Source organism: Gnatocerus cornutus, chromosome 5 (genome assembly GCF_029298725.1).
Source record: "Gnatocerus cornutus isolate USDA-ARS CGAHR chromosome 5, icGnaCorn1.1, whole genome shotgun sequence".
NCBI lineage: Eukaryota > Metazoa > Arthropoda > Insecta > Coleoptera > Tenebrionidae > Gnatocerus > Gnatocerus cornutus.
Window position 1 is genome coordinate 18,244,240 of NC_142237.1, and position 16,842 is coordinate 18,261,081.

General features: G+C 33.7%; 1 protein-coding gene across 3 annotated transcripts in view; it reads left to right on the forward strand.

Annotated features, from left to right (window-relative positions):
* The window catches only part of Pde9 (phosphodiesterase 9), an 86,132-nt gene that overhangs the window by 34,833 nt on the left and 34,457 nt on the right, over nt 1-16,842 (forward strand). For all 3 annotated transcript variants that reach the window (XM_088036633.1, XM_088036634.1, XM_088036632.1), the window contains 2 exons: nt 3,923-3,945; nt 11,604-11,795. In XM_088036633.1, the coding sequence (XP_087892759.1) occupies nt 11,699-11,795 (97 nt within the window). In that variant the 5' untranslated portion in view covers nt 3,923-3,945; nt 11,604-11,698. The remainder of the gene's footprint in view (nt 1-3,922; nt 3,946-11,603; nt 11,796-16,842) is intronic.

The window sequence follows — 16,842 nt, forward strand, 5'->3', positions numbered from 1 at the left end:
TTATTCTTAACTAATTCCTACTAACTACATTGATACTAATCTAATGACTTAAGACTACGTACTTACAATATAGGGGTAGACATTTGTCCCACGCGACCACAATCCACTTAATAATCACAATGACCACCAACTACCAGCTCTGTAGCCACTACCACTTCTACCACTGGCTGACTCTACTAATACTGGCTAACTACCCCTTGTACGTTGCTCATGTCACCTCGCTTCCGCAAGCTGACCTTGCTAGTCCTCCGTTTTGGAGTGCTAGCTAAGCCACTTGCGAAAACCCGGTGCAACGTACAAAGGTAGTTAACCTCTTAGTCGCAGCAATTATTAATTGCTGACAAGACCATTTTTAGAAGTTTTAATTTTGATGATGATCAAAACAATTTTATTAAACACTCTGTAATTCTGTTATTTTTGGAGACACAATTATGAAATTTTTGGACGTTATTTTTCTTAATATCTTTCTTAAGCACCTCAATTTACAAAAAAATAGGCTACAGAGGACAGTTTTTAGAAATTTTAATTCTGAAACGAAACTAAAATTTTAGACACTTTTATTAAACATCCTGTAATTCTGTTAGTTTTGTAAATACAATTATGAAATTTCTGTATCTTATTTTTCTCAGTTATTTTAAAAACTGCACTAATTTACAAAAATGTCGGCTAAATCGACGTGTTTTTACAAAATTTTTAGAGAATTTCGATAATGTTATAAATCTTTTGATCAGAAGCGTGAAATTTACCTCATTCCCAGTTCAAAAATGTAACAATTTTTATCACGCTGATTTATGAGCTAAATTCGGAAATGTATCAAGAACTTGAAAGCTGTTTTTCCTCTTTGGAATTATTGTAGGTAGAAATATAATTAGAGCGGCAATTTCCTTTTCGAAGCTGCAAAAACTCCCGTTTACTGATCCGCTTCTCCCATTCTCCGCATTTGATCCCACTTTTCCCGATTTCCCTTTCGCATCCACCACAATTGTCATTTTGAAAAATCTCATCCGAAGAGCGTATTTTGGCATCTCGCTAAAAGCAGCCATTAAATCAAATGAAACCGAGCAATGCAAGAGAGCTCCCCGAAGATAATACAGTGAAATAACTTCAACGGTAAAAAATCCCATTTCTATCTTAAAATCGAGTTTTTCTCTTACTTTTCCGAAATAAGATTGAGAAACCCAATAACGCTAACTAATATCAGCAAATCGATAACTTTTGTAGGCTTCGACAACACAATTCTCTGTATTCATCCGCGACGTTCAAATCGGAATTTTATTAATTGCATGGGCGAAAAAATTTAAGAAATTTACATCGCATCGTTGATTTGCACGACCTGCAGCAAATCATTTGCGTTTATTTGCATGTTTCGTGAAACCTCAAAACTGTGAATAATTTCAGGGAAATGGGGCAAAATTTACACTTTAGAATAATAGCTTTATGTTGGTAACTAAATAAACTGACCTCCAGTGGCGGAGGTGCAACGATTTTGATTAACCACCTCATAGCATGCATTCCGTATTTATAAATTTCGGGGTAATTTCAAATAGATTAAACCCCCATTTGGGGCTATTTTCGTCCACGTGCGGTTTCTATTTTTACGCCCATTTCAAGTTAATAAAGAATTGATAGATAGCGACAAAACGACAAACCGTGACGTTGAAATTGAAGCCAGTTATTATTAGCTCGGTACGGACATTTGATCCTTGTTTTCATGAATAATTTGTTGCCAACATTGTTGTTTGTTGAATTATTTTCTCGAGTAAACACTGACGGATGATGATTCTGTGCACAAGATTGGACTTGAAGTGGTGTTACGTTTCAGTTTAGCAGTGATTACTTTTGTGTTAACATTGTCGTAAATAGAATTTATTTCCTGGAAGTGAAGTCAATCAATACGGGGATGTCGAAGTGGGTGATTGTTCATTTTGTTCTTTAATGAACGATTTTTATCTGAGTTTAAATTCGTGTCAAGTTGGAAATTTGGAGCACGACTGGGTTTTGTTGGTCCTTTTTATGACTTTTTTTGTTCGTTTTACGAAACAGAAAACTATTTCAAACTCTCATTAATTATAAATTCATAACTTTTTAGTAATAAAACGCTTTTTGGGTTTTTGTGCCACACGGGAATGAATTTCAGACAAAATCACATGTTCTATTTTACGGTGCGGTTATTAACTTCATTTACTTATTTAAACAAATATAGAGATAATCTGAGTCGACTTTTATCAAAAATGATAACATTCAAGTGTGCTTATCTTTATCATAATTTTATAAACAAATTGAGCTGGCTGTCAGTGATAGCAGCAATTTCTAGTAGCACAGGTGATTTAAGTGAAAAGGTATTTTTAACAGGTTAGATAATTTTTTTTATAAATGTTACGTCTAAATACTATAATTGGTGGTAAACTTTTTAGAATTTTGATTAGAACAGCAATTTTTTAGCATTATTTCAAGTTTTCTGACGGTAAAATCTGACGCTCTTGTAAATTAGATGTTAACTTTTAACTCCTGTTCGATTTAAAATTTAAATTTTGCAAATTTGAAGTATAAAAAAGTAGCTGACACTTTTTAGTGGTTATAAATCAACGAATCTAGGTCTAATAAACGTGGTTATCTCACGCAGAATTGCACGAGAAATTTAGTGGCGTGTCTAAAGTTCAACGAAATTAATTGACAATTTTATTAAACACCCTGTAATTTTGTTGGTTTTGCAGATACAATCATGCGAGTTTTGGAGGTTATTATTGTTAGTGTCTTTATAAAGTATACCGATTTACAAACATTTAGACCATAAAAATCAGATTTTAGAAATGTTAATTTTGATGACGAACTAAAACTTTAGACACTTTTATTAAACACGCTGTAATTCTATTAGTTTTGGATATATAATGGTAAAATTTATGGATGTTATTTTTCTTAGTGTCTTAGTGAAAGTTTTATTGAACAATTTTATTAATTTTGGAGCTTTATGGAAATGATGGACATTTTTAATGTCTAATTGCTCGCCTAATTCTACGACTTTTCTCTTTTAGATTTTTTTAAGCCGAATCAAAAAATTGTACCTTTAAGTGTGGCAGGGTCGTCGCGATAAATCAATTAATTAGACCTGAATCATCGAACTCCTTGAAACCAGATTTTACGACGAATTGACTGTTACAACCAAATCTGCTATAGGATGGCAAACAGCCAAGTTACGACCATTCAAGAACTTTCCCTCTCATTTCAACGTTCGTTGTTCGTCTGTGTCTTCTTTCTTTCTGCACGAATTGCAATAAAATTTGGGGGTAATTAGACCTTTTATCACGCTTTTTCCATTGACATCGATAAAATTAAAACTGACCAAAACCGCCATTTCTATCCTTTCAGTGCGCGATAAACCCAATTGGCTCAATCGTGAAAATTTCAGCTCATTCCACATAAAATTTCATGAGGAATTCAATTATCTATGTACAACTCATGGTCGAGTTATTCGGATTTGCAATTTTGTACAGCTCTATTTTGCGTAGAAACGTTGAAATTTTTTCAATCTCTGCTATTTCCATTCCGGAATTCGGACATGCGGTAAATGTGAACATTTCTCCGATTGAAAAATTCTTGACATTCAAAATGATTAAAATTGGACCGGCGCATCCACCATTTGAGTTCTTGGACGATTCCACCCGCGCGATAGGACATAATAATTGTCTTTGTAACGTCTCGCTCCAGATTCAGTTTTAATGTGATATAAATGGTGCGATACGTGATATTCTTTTATACTCACACATAAAACGCAATCTTAGAAAAGAGGTGCTCTGGATTTTATAAGTCTGTCGTTATATTTAATGTCAAAATCGCCATTATCTAAAGCGAGATTCAAGTCTCTTTAAAATGCACTCAGCTACAAATGTTGTTCTGTAAATTTCATCCCGTTTTTCTGTTCCAGATTGCAATGCCCAGAAGAAGCAGGTAAGTGGCAAATCTGCTCGTCCTTTGCATATTTATAACGTAAAAATGTGTGAAGCTTCCGTTTTTGCAATGAAAAGCAAACATCCGGCGCGGTGTTGCCAATTACAATATTCATAGGAGTCTAATTAAAGCGGGTCTAATTTTTCTCGGTAATCCTTCAGGATTATCCCGACACTTTCGCGCGATAATAATTAGAGGCGATGCGGCTTGAGCCAAACTGGTGGATTATCGATAATCCATCTAGCTCATGATCGAGACAATTTTCTGGAAACATGATAAATGTAATCTAGCATCGTCATAATAACTCTAACATTTATAAGGGATATTATATCCCATATAATAACGCGACAAAAGTCGTTTCATTACTTGTTATTTGTCAGGCAGTAAAAAAATATCGCCGTCATGAACGTTGTTATTGAAAATGCTACGTTATGTGCGGTTTATTGTCCTTTATGTAAGGAAATTTATTTATACGTTCTAATGAGGATTTAGCGTCTCGACTTGAGTTACCATAGTGACATTTTCCACTTTGTTTCACTAACGTTAAAGTCTTATTAAACCGTTAAATGTAATCTTGAAACATCGCGATAATTGAGTTGAAAGGGCAAAGCTTTACGTGTTTAGTCTTAATCAATTTTGTCGGTAATTGAATCCAAGATTCCATATTTGGTGCAATTACACGTGGAGCTCAAAATATTTTACCCCGGCGCATCCACCAATTTTGACCACATTTCCTCTAAGCCATCGATCACGTTGCAACTTCGATTACGTTTCGTTAAGAACGAAATTAGCGCGCCCATTAATCATTTGTGACAATAATTGCTACTTCTGCCCCTTTAAGAATTGATTACTTAATCTAGCAAGACAAACTCGAAAAACTTTGCGTTTTAATAAATGAACAAGAACCCGAAAGTGGCTTTTAAGGACATGTCTTTTATTTTTTACGCGTAGGATGTAAGATACCTTTGGGAAATTGGCATGCATACCCTCTATTTCCGTTTCCGTTTTTTGTCGTTATCTCCAGCCATGTTCCAAACATTCTGACTGCGTGTTTAGTTGCTTGTTTTTGCAATTTACTGGATCAAGACACGCTCAAACTATGCTGGCTGTTTATGACCGTGAAACGGCTCTAGAAACATTAAATTCAAATGTGTTTTTAATTACTTTCGGAAAGCTTTGTGATATTTTTCTTTATTTCCTGATTAAATTTTTCATTTCACGTCCTTTATAAGAAAGTAAGCTTTACTAAATTAAATTCGCACAGTGTTATTCCTTCCTACCTTTTGTATTTACGTCGCGTGAATCGTGATTAAGGTTGATTTTCAGTAAAGAGAGATGAAGTGAAATGGGAAATTAAAAAAATCGACTGGGAGATGTCTGAACAAATTGATCGAAAATTGGTCAAAAATTCGATCCAATTTTTAGATGTAACAACTGATTTGGCATTAATCCATATGAGTTTGAAACTTTCAGATCAAATTAGAATTTTATTTCATGCACTTTGTAAATTTTAATCAATTACCTTCTTTTGTCTCGAGTTTAGAACCGCTTTTTATTGGTCTGGATAATTGGAAAATTTCTACGCGTAATCGGACGAAATCTATAAGAAATTGAATTGGTAAGTTTAAACCGAAATATCTCTAGTTTTTTCTTATCATCGTGGAATTTTTTTGTTTTACAGTAAAATTAGTAAAGAGATATAACAAAATTTAAAGAATCTGATCAGCAAATTCTTATTTTCCCTATTTTTGTGAATATTTGGAAGGTTTCTGTTTTATGATATTGGCTAAAAACTGATTGCATACTGTAAAATGAAAGTTTTTGAAAATTTAAAGCGTTTCAAGAAGAATTCGTATTATTTTTGGTTATTATGTAGATCTTTGTCTAAATTTCTAGTTTCTAAAATTAATCATCTATCACTTTTACTTTTTACGCAAATAAAGTTGACACATCTCGTAAAATTTAAAGTCATAAAGGACACTAGAAATTTTACAGTTGCCTAAAAATCTTATCTTTGTGGAAGGTTGGTAATTTTCCAGTCCTCCAAACATTTTATTTTTAGTCTCTATGAATATTTTACTTTTTTGATCTTGGACTGCCCAAATGAACAAGAATCTTATGAGATTAGCGTTTTTGGAAGCCAATCGAATTTTTATGATTTTGCTAAGTTACAGAATTTTAGAAAAAAAATGTGAATTTTTAGAATATTTTAGAATTTTAGCCGTTTAATATTTAATTCTGTAACTCTGTTAATTTTTTTCTAAAACAGTCAGATTTGGTGGCGTTAGTACCTTCAACTAACTTAATAACTGTGCCAAGTTAAAAAAAATTACGACAAGAATGTGATTTTTTAGAATTTTTTATTTTCTGCTCATACAGAAATTGAAATCGTATTCTATTGAATTGTGTAACTTTGGCAATTTTGATTCAAAAACAGTCAGATTTAACGACGATACCACTATTGACTGTGCTGAAGTACAATTTTTTAGGACTAGAAACAGAATTTTTACAAATTTTTTCAACGGAACGATCTAAACATTTTCAGATTTTATTATACCAAATTTTATAACTTTGGCAACATTAATCTTAAAACAGTAAGATTTGGAGGTGTTACTACTTTCAACTAGTTTAATATCAGTGCTAAATTACAGGACTTTAGGACAAAAACGTGTTTTTTTAGAAATTTTCATAATTTGGCTCCTCCACCAATTTTGCTAATTTTTAAAATTTTACTAGCATTTTACTTTTCTAATTTTGGACACTCAAAATCAACAAGAAAATTGACGTATTTTTTTAAATTGAGGCTTTCAAGAGCAGAACGAAATTTAATTCAAGCGAATTAATGAAAACTAGAATTTTAATGTACTACGCATCTGCTAAAATCTATTGCGAGGAAATTTGCCCAATAAAGAGAGAAAAGCATGATAAAAATATAATTTATAATTTTTTTGAACGAAATTGAAAATTATGCACCAATAGTTTGCCTCTTTATCCAGAAGAATATTTAATCAGAACTTGATAAACGCCGCGTCATGGGAAAACCGCCTGAGACTAGAAAAGCCATTCTTTTGCCCTTTTGCCGTTTAACCTTCCGTCGACACATTGCCTACATATTTCATTGCAGCACAACAAGTTAATTGTACCAAATACTAATTTATGTACCACATTTACCCTGTTTTGTACAGCGCATCTGTAAATACCGCATTAATAAATAATCAGAGACCAATCGATACGACAATAAAGGAATGTAATTCCAGTGTTCCGCAACAGAAAAACTCGTGTACTAAAACAGGCATTATATCTAGACACGCTTTGGCCATTTTGCAATAGAAAATAGTAAAAAAGGCCGCACTTTAATTAACGAGACTTTCTGTCAGTAAAACGCGTTAGTCTCGTCTCTGTCTCGTCGACAGCGAAATGGAATCAAAGGCTCGAAAACGTGTGCAAACTACCTTTATTGGTACATCAATACACAGAAGTGTGCGAACATTCCTACTACATTGGTGGTATAATAGATATGTTGTGTACTTTCCAAATTAGTAACGTTAATTTTGATGCTCGTCTATGTCTGCAACCGCCATATCGCGTTGACAAAGCTTTGAGAAAATTACCATATAAATTACCAGTAGTGCTTCAAATAAATTAAAAACACTCAACTTTATTAAGCTCTTAGGTTTGACACAGTAATCCGGAGTTTTATCCAAACTTTGATATTTTTAAACCGATTTAAACACCTCCAATCGCAATTAGTTTGGAGAATCGATAGAGACAATATGTTGTCATATTGCAGTAACCAGAATGTGGTTAAATTCCAAGGTTGCGTCTAAAACAGCAATTTACCGTTAATTCAAAGGATAACTTTCCCCATTCCGTTTTGTCGCAGGAAATAGAATGCTTACGTTTGAAATCCGAATAAAAATATTTAGCTCTATTCTACAGCGAGTTAAAAATTCAAACGGAATTTGGAGCTTCGCTCCTTTCGAATGAATCTAACAATGAAAGACTTCTTTGTACACGCGAAAATGAGATGATTTATTAAAGCGGCGGTATTTCATCAAGGTGGAATTTTCACAGAATATTCGGCAATTAAAAGGGCGAGTTTTTGCCATAAACTCGATTTATGTTTATGTCTCCCAGTCGTCTTTAATTTAGTACCACCAATTCCCAAACACCCTTTCTAGATTTATATTATTTTTGAGCCCCAGGGAGTGCTGCCACGTCTCAGTAAACTACACAGTTGTTAATTTTATTATTAAACAACACAGCGTAAAAATAAATCGATTTGGTTCACACCTGAGTTTAATTTACTTAAAAATTAAAGTGGTTTTGACAAACCTCTTCGTAAACTTCCAAGTTGAGGTGTATCCGATTGTCAGAAACCTCCGTCTCTGATTTATTCAGACGGCTGTAAGATTGTCATCTGACGTAATAAAATATCAAACTAAGCTCCTATCATGCGACATTTATATCAAATTTTAACATAATTTGTGACGCCTCCTCTTTGATTTTAATTTCTCTAAACATGCGCCGGAATCGCACGCGAACTTGATCCTCTTTGTTGAGCCCATATGTAAATTTCCGGGACATAAATCAAATTTATTCGGGCTTCTCCAGGAAGGGATTGTCTAAACTGTCTTTTTCTGACCTTTGAAATCTGGAAGGTTTCTTGTAATGGCTCGTTATAAATGTGGAAAGTTGTTTTGTTAAAGAATGATGAAAGCTGTTTATAGGGGATTTACGTCGGTGATACAGGTTCGTAATTGGTATGCTCTTCATATACTCCCTAATAAGTATGCAAAGCTGGAAGTATGGAGGCGTCTCTGTCATCGCTACCACCTGCTTTATTTTGCGAGCCAAGTTCAGATCGGTTGACAAATTACAGACTCTATTTACAAGATGAACTGGGTGTTCGAGAGGAATTAACGCTTCGAGCCAGAGAAGCTAAACGATTTCAAGAGAGATTTTTCACATTTTTTCACATAGCGATGATAATTTCAAGGATTCTCTTTTGTGAACTGTGGGGAATTGTCTAGTAAATTTCATTGCTCTGAACACACAAACGAAAGGTTTCAATTAGCCACAAACTTAAGGAAAACATCAATTTGTAAATTTGCCGGAAGAACTTTTCATTTCGCAACAACGTTTCATCTTTCTCAGTAGGATTTACCGCTGAAGACATTTCTTTTTGAGCATAAAATTTTACATTATTATTGATTTTTTTTGTTCTGAACAAAAGCTCCGTTAAATTTAAAGAAAATTTAGAAGCTTTAAAAAGAAAATCCAAAGACTAGAATGAATCCAAGAAGAATTTTGACAGAAACCTTTTGATAGAATCTAAACAGATTTGACTTGATTCTAATACAGTAAGATTTGGCGGCATTGCCAAATTACAATATTTTAGGACGAGAAATCGAAATTTTACAGTTTTTTCCCTCCTAAACTATCCAAAAAAGTTGAGATTTTCACTACAAAATTTTATAACTGTCAATTTTGATCCGAAATCTTTAGAATTGGAACACATTGGAATTTTTAGAAATTTTATTTTTTGGACAAACAAAAATTTTTACGGTTCTTTAATAAATTCCGTAACTTTGCCAATTTTGATTCAAATACAATAAGATTTGGCGACGTTAGACTTGTATATCTATCTACCCTGGTAAGTTACAAAATTTTAGGACGAGAAATTGCATTTTTACATTTTTTTTCTACCTAAACCATCAAAAAAATTCATGTTTTTACTATGAAATTTTAAAACTTTGTCAAGTTTGACTCTAAAACTTTACAATTTAGAGGTGCTACTACTTTCGACTAATTTAATAACTGCTAAGATACAAAAGTTTAAGACAAAAATGTAAGTTTTTTGACGTTTTTATTTTTAGCATGGACAAAAATTTCAATAATTTTCTATTAAATTTTGTAACTTTGACACCTTTGATTATAAAACAGTAAGATTTGCGGCGTTACTTCTCTTGACTTGTTTATATTATGTACTAAGTTACAAAATTTTAGGATAAGAAATGGAATTTTTAGATTTTTTTTCTTTCGAACCATCTAATAATTTTCATTTTTTTTTCTACTAAACTTCCGCAATTTTGATCTAGTAAAATTTGAAGGCGTTATTACTTTTAACTCGTTTGATAACTTGGCTAAGTTACAAAATTTTAGGACAAAAAACAATTTTTTTGATTTTTTTTAATAAAACGATCAAAAAATTCCAATCTTCGGTATTGTAACTTTAGCAATTTTTATCCTAAGAAAGCAAAGAAGCAGAAAATCTCAAGAAATTTTAAAGAATCTATTTATTAAACAATCAAGAAATTTCGATCTTCGGTATTGTAACTTTGGCAATTTTCATTCTAAAAAAGCAAAGAAGCAGGAAAACTCAAGAGAATCTAAAGAATCTATTTATTTAAGGGACTAAATGTTTTTTCATGCGCCCAGGCCTCAAACTGACCTTAATCCGCCTCTGCGTTTTTCCTTAACATTCTACCAGCTTTCAATATTTTCTCTAACGCGCTCAGAATTTTTTCATTGTAATTAAACCTGACACTAAAGAGAGATTTCATAATTTTAATTAAATACCTGCAACGTGACTCTATATTTGCCTAGATTTCATCCAATTTTTCTGCACAATTAATTAGCTCACCTTTTACCTTATTCATCTAACGACAGACTGACATGTTTGTGCTTTCCGTGTTTGTCAAATGAATAATAAAAGATGTGTGCTTTCGTCGCGCGTGGTCTTATGAAGTTGTGTTGTATCTCCAAACAAACTCTTACTTTTAACAAATATTTTTCCTTCATTTTATCCAATAGACGTGAATGAGTTTTGTTTATGTTTTTGTAGAGACTTGCATTTGTTGAATCACTCGTACATTCTTTTGAGACCGGAAGAAAATAATAGGAAACGTATAATCCAAAAACCCGGGATTATTCAAATCCCACTTGGTTGCCTAAAACGACGAAAAGGTTGTTTAACTTCAACCCTGCAGCCTCTGCCAATATCAACGTTGTTTACTTATGTTTTACATTACAACGTATCCACATGTTGTTTTTAATAAATGCTTGTTTATATGGGATATGAATTTTGTATTTTATTCTTCTAATTCCCTTTGGTTTAATGTAACTGAATAATTTTCTGCGAATGTTAATAATGGCACCACAATTGATTTAAATTTATTAACAATGAATAACCGTAATAATTTCCGATAATTATTTAAAGGATTGCAGACATTCGCGATGATTGTGGAGTTGCAAAATTTGATTACACAGTTCGTATTTCGTAGCTCCAGACTCCATTTCTCATCCAATCTACGTTACTTTATTAATTAATTTCTTTCGAAGGGAGCGGCTACATTTTTCATTTCCTCCAGAAACTGAAGTTTTTTTCCTTCTAATTGTAGTGACCGTTAAAAATCGCACATAACAACACTCACTCTAAAATTCTAATACCAAAAGCTTTTACCAGACAAAAAACTAACTCTCTTGTTTTATTTCAACTCAACTTTCCCATTTGTTTGCTACAACGTAAAATCCAGCTCGTTTTTTTGTTAGTGTAGCTTATTGATTCTCCAGTAATTTAAATAGACCGCTGAAGGCAATTTCAGCGCTATTTGGTAATGTAAATGAGTGAGATTTAGTGTCTGAATTTGTTGCAGACGTGTTGCGCCAGGGGCCTTCCAGCGGCTAAATTTGAGCTGGAGGAGAGCGACGTGGGGGCCGCTTAAGCGATGAGCCGGTGGCCGAGTCGCTCATGGACCTCCCCACGACGGTGCAGGTGTATTTCAGCGTGGGGCAGCGCCACGAGGCAGCGCTTTTCAGTTCCGACTCGCCTACGGAACAGATTAAAGGTAAGGTAAAAATTGTAGGTTTTCATAAAGCCGAGTTTTTGAAATTGGAAGCGGTTTTGTCGTCTGAATCTTGCAAGAAATTGGCTGAGATTATGTCCCTTTTTTTGGAGGCGGGCGTATCCACCATTTTGTTACCGAATTTTATTTTTTCTATGCGATGACGTAATGCTAAATTATAACATTTTTGGAGAAAAAAATAGATTTTTTAGAAATTTTTTATTACGGAACGAACAAAAAATTTCAATCATTTAGTATTAAATTCTATAAATTCTGCAATTTTGATTTAAAAACAATAAAATTTGGCGGCGTTCATACCTTAGATCTTACACTCTACACTTGTTTATCTCCTGTGTTAAATTACAAAATTTTAGAACAAAAATTCGAGTTTTAGAATTTTTTTCCGAACCACTAAAATTACTAAAATTTTTATTCAATTTTATAACTTTGGCAATTTTTATCCTCAAACAGTAGAACTGGAGTTTTTACTACTTTCAACCAGTTTAAGTTACAAAATTTTTAGAAATTTGTTTTGTTTTCAGGAAAAATTTTAACTGTTTTCTATTCAATTTTTAAAACTTTGGCATTTTTTTCTAATACAGTAAGATTTGACGGCGGTACTACTTTGGACTTGTTTATTTACTGTATTAAATTAGTAGTGAGAGAATGGGGAGGCAAACGAGGTCATCCCAAGGCCATTCTAAGGCCACCTCCCACCCTAGTTTTTCCCCAAGGTCAATTGCGGCAGTGTCCACCCGACCACCGACCAGGGACAGTCTCCCTTAACTCTCCGTCTAGTCATGCGCTATTTCCGTTTTACGTGTACTGGTGTTTAGTGAAACTTGTTATTTCAATCAATTGGGCCATTTGGACTTGGATGGTAGTTCCCTGCAAAGATTTTTTACTTTGTCAGATTATTGCAAGTGTTGCAAGAAAAGAAGAAGCAAGTCGTGTGACGCCCCCATGTGAAACGTTTGATAGTACCGAATTTACCATCGACGTCATTTGTGATGAGAAGAAATTGAGGGAATGCATTCAAGAATATGGAAAACCGTGTAAGGATTGTAAGGAGATATTTTTCAAAGTGACTTCAGTGGAACCTTACAATACAACACCATTAGTGACAACATGGCAGTGATTACCAAATTATTATCGACATACATTGATTTGGGTCTCCTAACAGTTGAACGCCACAGAATAGTTTATTTGGCCTTGAACCCAGTGCTCACCAGTCTCGCTCTCCGTCATTAATTGATGAGTAATCGGAAGACCATGACCGAAGATATTATCGAATACCCGTTGAGACAAATGAAGTGTTTTGAAGATCGGTTGTTGACATTTCACGATTGGCCGCTAAAAGATGTTGATCCATTAAAATTAGCCAACAACGGGTTTTACTACCTCAAGAAGTTCGATATTGTCCGCTGTTTTCATTGCAACATCGAGCTGGGATCATTTCGTTCAACGGATGTAATTTCCGAAGAACATCTCAAGTATTCAAAGGATTGTGGTTTTGCAAAACTCTGTGTTAGTAATAAAAAGTTTTATAGGATTGAATATATTGTGATCATCCTACTTATTACAAAAATTGTATGTATAATGTTGACTTATAATAAATACTAAATGTTGTTGACCTTGCGGAGACGTTGACCGAATAATGCACACCTATGACTCGTCATTGCAGCCTGCAGCTCTACGGTTAAGATCGATTCTCGATCTTCAGAAAAACCTTTCAAGTTTTTCAGCAGCAGTTGCTGCTTAAAAATGACGGAAAAGTTAAGCAAAGCTGAGTAAAAAAAGTGGCTTTGAACACCACAGAATGGATTGTTTAATTTGATGTCTATGCAGGGTCTCCTTAACCTTGAACGCCACTCATGTAAAGAATGGATGGATATTTTTTAAAAATGACGGAAAAGTTAAGCAAAGCTGAGTGACCTTGAAAAAAAAGTGGCCTTGGAAAAAAGTGGCCTTGAAAGAAAATGTAACCTTGAAACTAAAAAAATGCTATCGTGTATAAATTGAATGGTGTAATGGAATAGAGGGTTAGTTCAAGATGTGTTCCGAAGAAAATACCGTTGACTATGTGTGTCCTCCATATGCAAACCCCATGTTGGTGGGTGAGCGTATGTTCTTTTTAAACAAGAGCAAATCAAAGTATGTGAGTGTCGGTTTAGATGTGAACGTTCGTTTTACCCCAATTATCCATTTGGGTAAAATACTTGGTGTACCAACGGGTGTGGAGCTGACGAAGGAAGAATTTCTCACTTTTTTGCAACACAAAGAGTGGATCTTCAGCGCTTTGGATGGAAAACAACCAATGAATATCATGAAGTCAACACCCACATTCACCCTCCGAGTAATCGAACAGCAATACAAGATGTTGTTGATCCAAAAGAACAATGGTATCGATCATTATTTATATTTTGGAAAAGAGTCGCTACAAAAATTATTTCAACTGAAACCAGTACTTAATGATTATTTGGGGAAACTAGGACAACACCAATTTGAGGAATTCTTTGAAAACACCAAACGAAGGGTAATTTCTAAGCAGGGTGGTGACCCTCTTAAACATATAGAAGAGTTGACATTTGACAACACCCCTAACAACAACATATTGATGGAGTTGCGATACAGATATCCCGAGTTTATTATATCACAACTAAATGAGTTTTATAGATGTAAAATGCCTTTTTGATGTATCAATAAACAAATGATTATATATATATTTATTTTATTAAAAAAACATTTAAGTAAGGATGTTTGATAGATTAATCCAAGAGTTGTGCTTATCATCCATTTGCCACCATTTCACATAAGCCTTTTTACCTTTCCTGCGAAGTATTTTTTCAACCAAGTGTACACCGTGTAATGAAGGTGGTACTAATTGTAATTCTTGCTCGTAAAAACTCCCGGCTATGTTTTCATTAAACATGTCGCGTAATAAATATGTACGTGGGTAGGTGTTGTTTACCTTATAAACGGTAAAGACCTCATTTGAATATTTTGGTAAGTAACCCTTTTGAAAAATCGACCTATATTTACTAATTCTAACGACATCATTCAGGTGAAAGCGAGGTGTTTTAGGGTCGACAGTTTTTAATTTATCGTATACATTATGTAAGATGTTTTTAGCATTTCTTTTATTAACTTTTCGGGGCTCCATTTGAATCGTTCTGTGTTTGGTAGCATTGTATTTTTCCACTATTGAATCTAAAATATCTATCCATTTATAGTTGCCTCTATAGCTGAATTCTTTCCATAATTTATTTTTTAATGTGCGGTTAACTCTTTCTACAATACTGGCTTTTAAATTTGAGAATGTACGATAGTGTTGTATTCCATGCTTTTCCATTAAAGCTTGAAAATGTGTATTTAAAAATTCTTTTCCATCATCAGATTGAATTTTTGAAACGGGATATTTTATTCTATCCAAAATGGTACTCATCGCTTTGGTTACTTCAAGACCAGTTTTAGTTTTTAGGGGGATACAATCAACAGATTTTGAAAACACATTTATGTATACTAAAATGTAATTATATCCTTTATTGGTTTTTGAATAATCACGCATATCAATGAGATCAACTTGACCCAAATCTGTTAAGCCTTTAATTATTACATGTCTACGAGGATAATGGACCCTGGCTGGTTTGTGTAATAAATTAACCAATTGTCTCTTGAGACTTGTTTTGTTGACCTCCTTTTTGCGCTGTTTTGGAGTGGGTTTCTTCATTTAAAAGTTCCAGTCGTATGAGTAGTTCGAAAAATAACGTAGTGTCCTGCGTGGCCGAAACTTGTCTGAACCAAATCAAATCTCCTTTGTTTAAAATTGATCCTTTCTTCAAATTTGCTTTTGTGTTGTGCACGACTTCAACTCCAGATGGTTTGCAAGTATAATTTATCACTGTGGCTTTATCGTAAGGAAAAATGTAATGTTGTGATTTATGCGGAAATAATTTATAAATAATTTCTGAGTCTTCACGGGTTGCATATAAATGTATGTGGGTTGTTGAATAAAGTTTTTCTGATGGTTGTAAAACTTTTGTAGAGTTTTTCTCAAACAATCGTTCAAACTGATGTTCCGAAATGTGATTGTAGAATTTATCTATCGTCATGGTAGCTGGTATACTAAACAATTTTCCATTACTGATCCATTAATATATTATTTTTGCTTCGCGTAACTCATCGATAATTTCATTAATCTCATTCGTGTGACTGGTATTTCCAGCTTTTTTCGATGCCATCAAGAGTCGTAAGCGATTTACCAATTTGTTAGGGTTTTTCCACGGTACAAATTCGACATTTTTTTTCAAATCATCCAGACGCATTCCTTTACCTCTGCGTACCGGTGTTTCATGATATATCGTTGACACGCTACCACTACGGGGACGTGATTGAATAATATTTTTATACTTGTATCCAACATTGCCACTAATCTGTGATGTGGGATCGTAATTCTTTCTATTAGCATTTGTGGCTTGAACAATCGAGATGTAATGATTATGATCTAATATTGTGTATCCATGTGGAATCTTTTTAAACAATAATTCCATTAATCCAACTGTTTGTGGAAATTTGAGTCCTTTGACGTAAATCATAGTATCATCAAAATCAATCTCAGAGTCACCAATATAACATTTAGCCAATTCATGATCAAAACGTACTCCATATTTATGATCAAACGCATCTTCAGTGTCTGTAATCATTTGTTCAATATAGTCTCTAGCTAGACCACTCCACTGATCTAAAAACTCTTGAAATTCCTTGGAATTTTGCAATGTTAGTACTTGGCTTTTTAATTCATCGATACTTGGGGATTCAGGTGAGTCAGGTTTAAATTCGGTCACTGGAACACTTTTTAAAAATTCCGGAGTTTTAGAGGTCGTTTGTTGTTGTTGTTTAATCGGTACGGCGGGTGTGGATGTAGTGAAAGATGTCGGGAATTCGGTTTTAACCATTGGTTTTTCTCGTTTGAGTTCAGTTAATAAACTGTGAATGGGGTCAGTAATTGGTTGATATTGACGTTGTATTTTAGACTGAGACATAACTATAT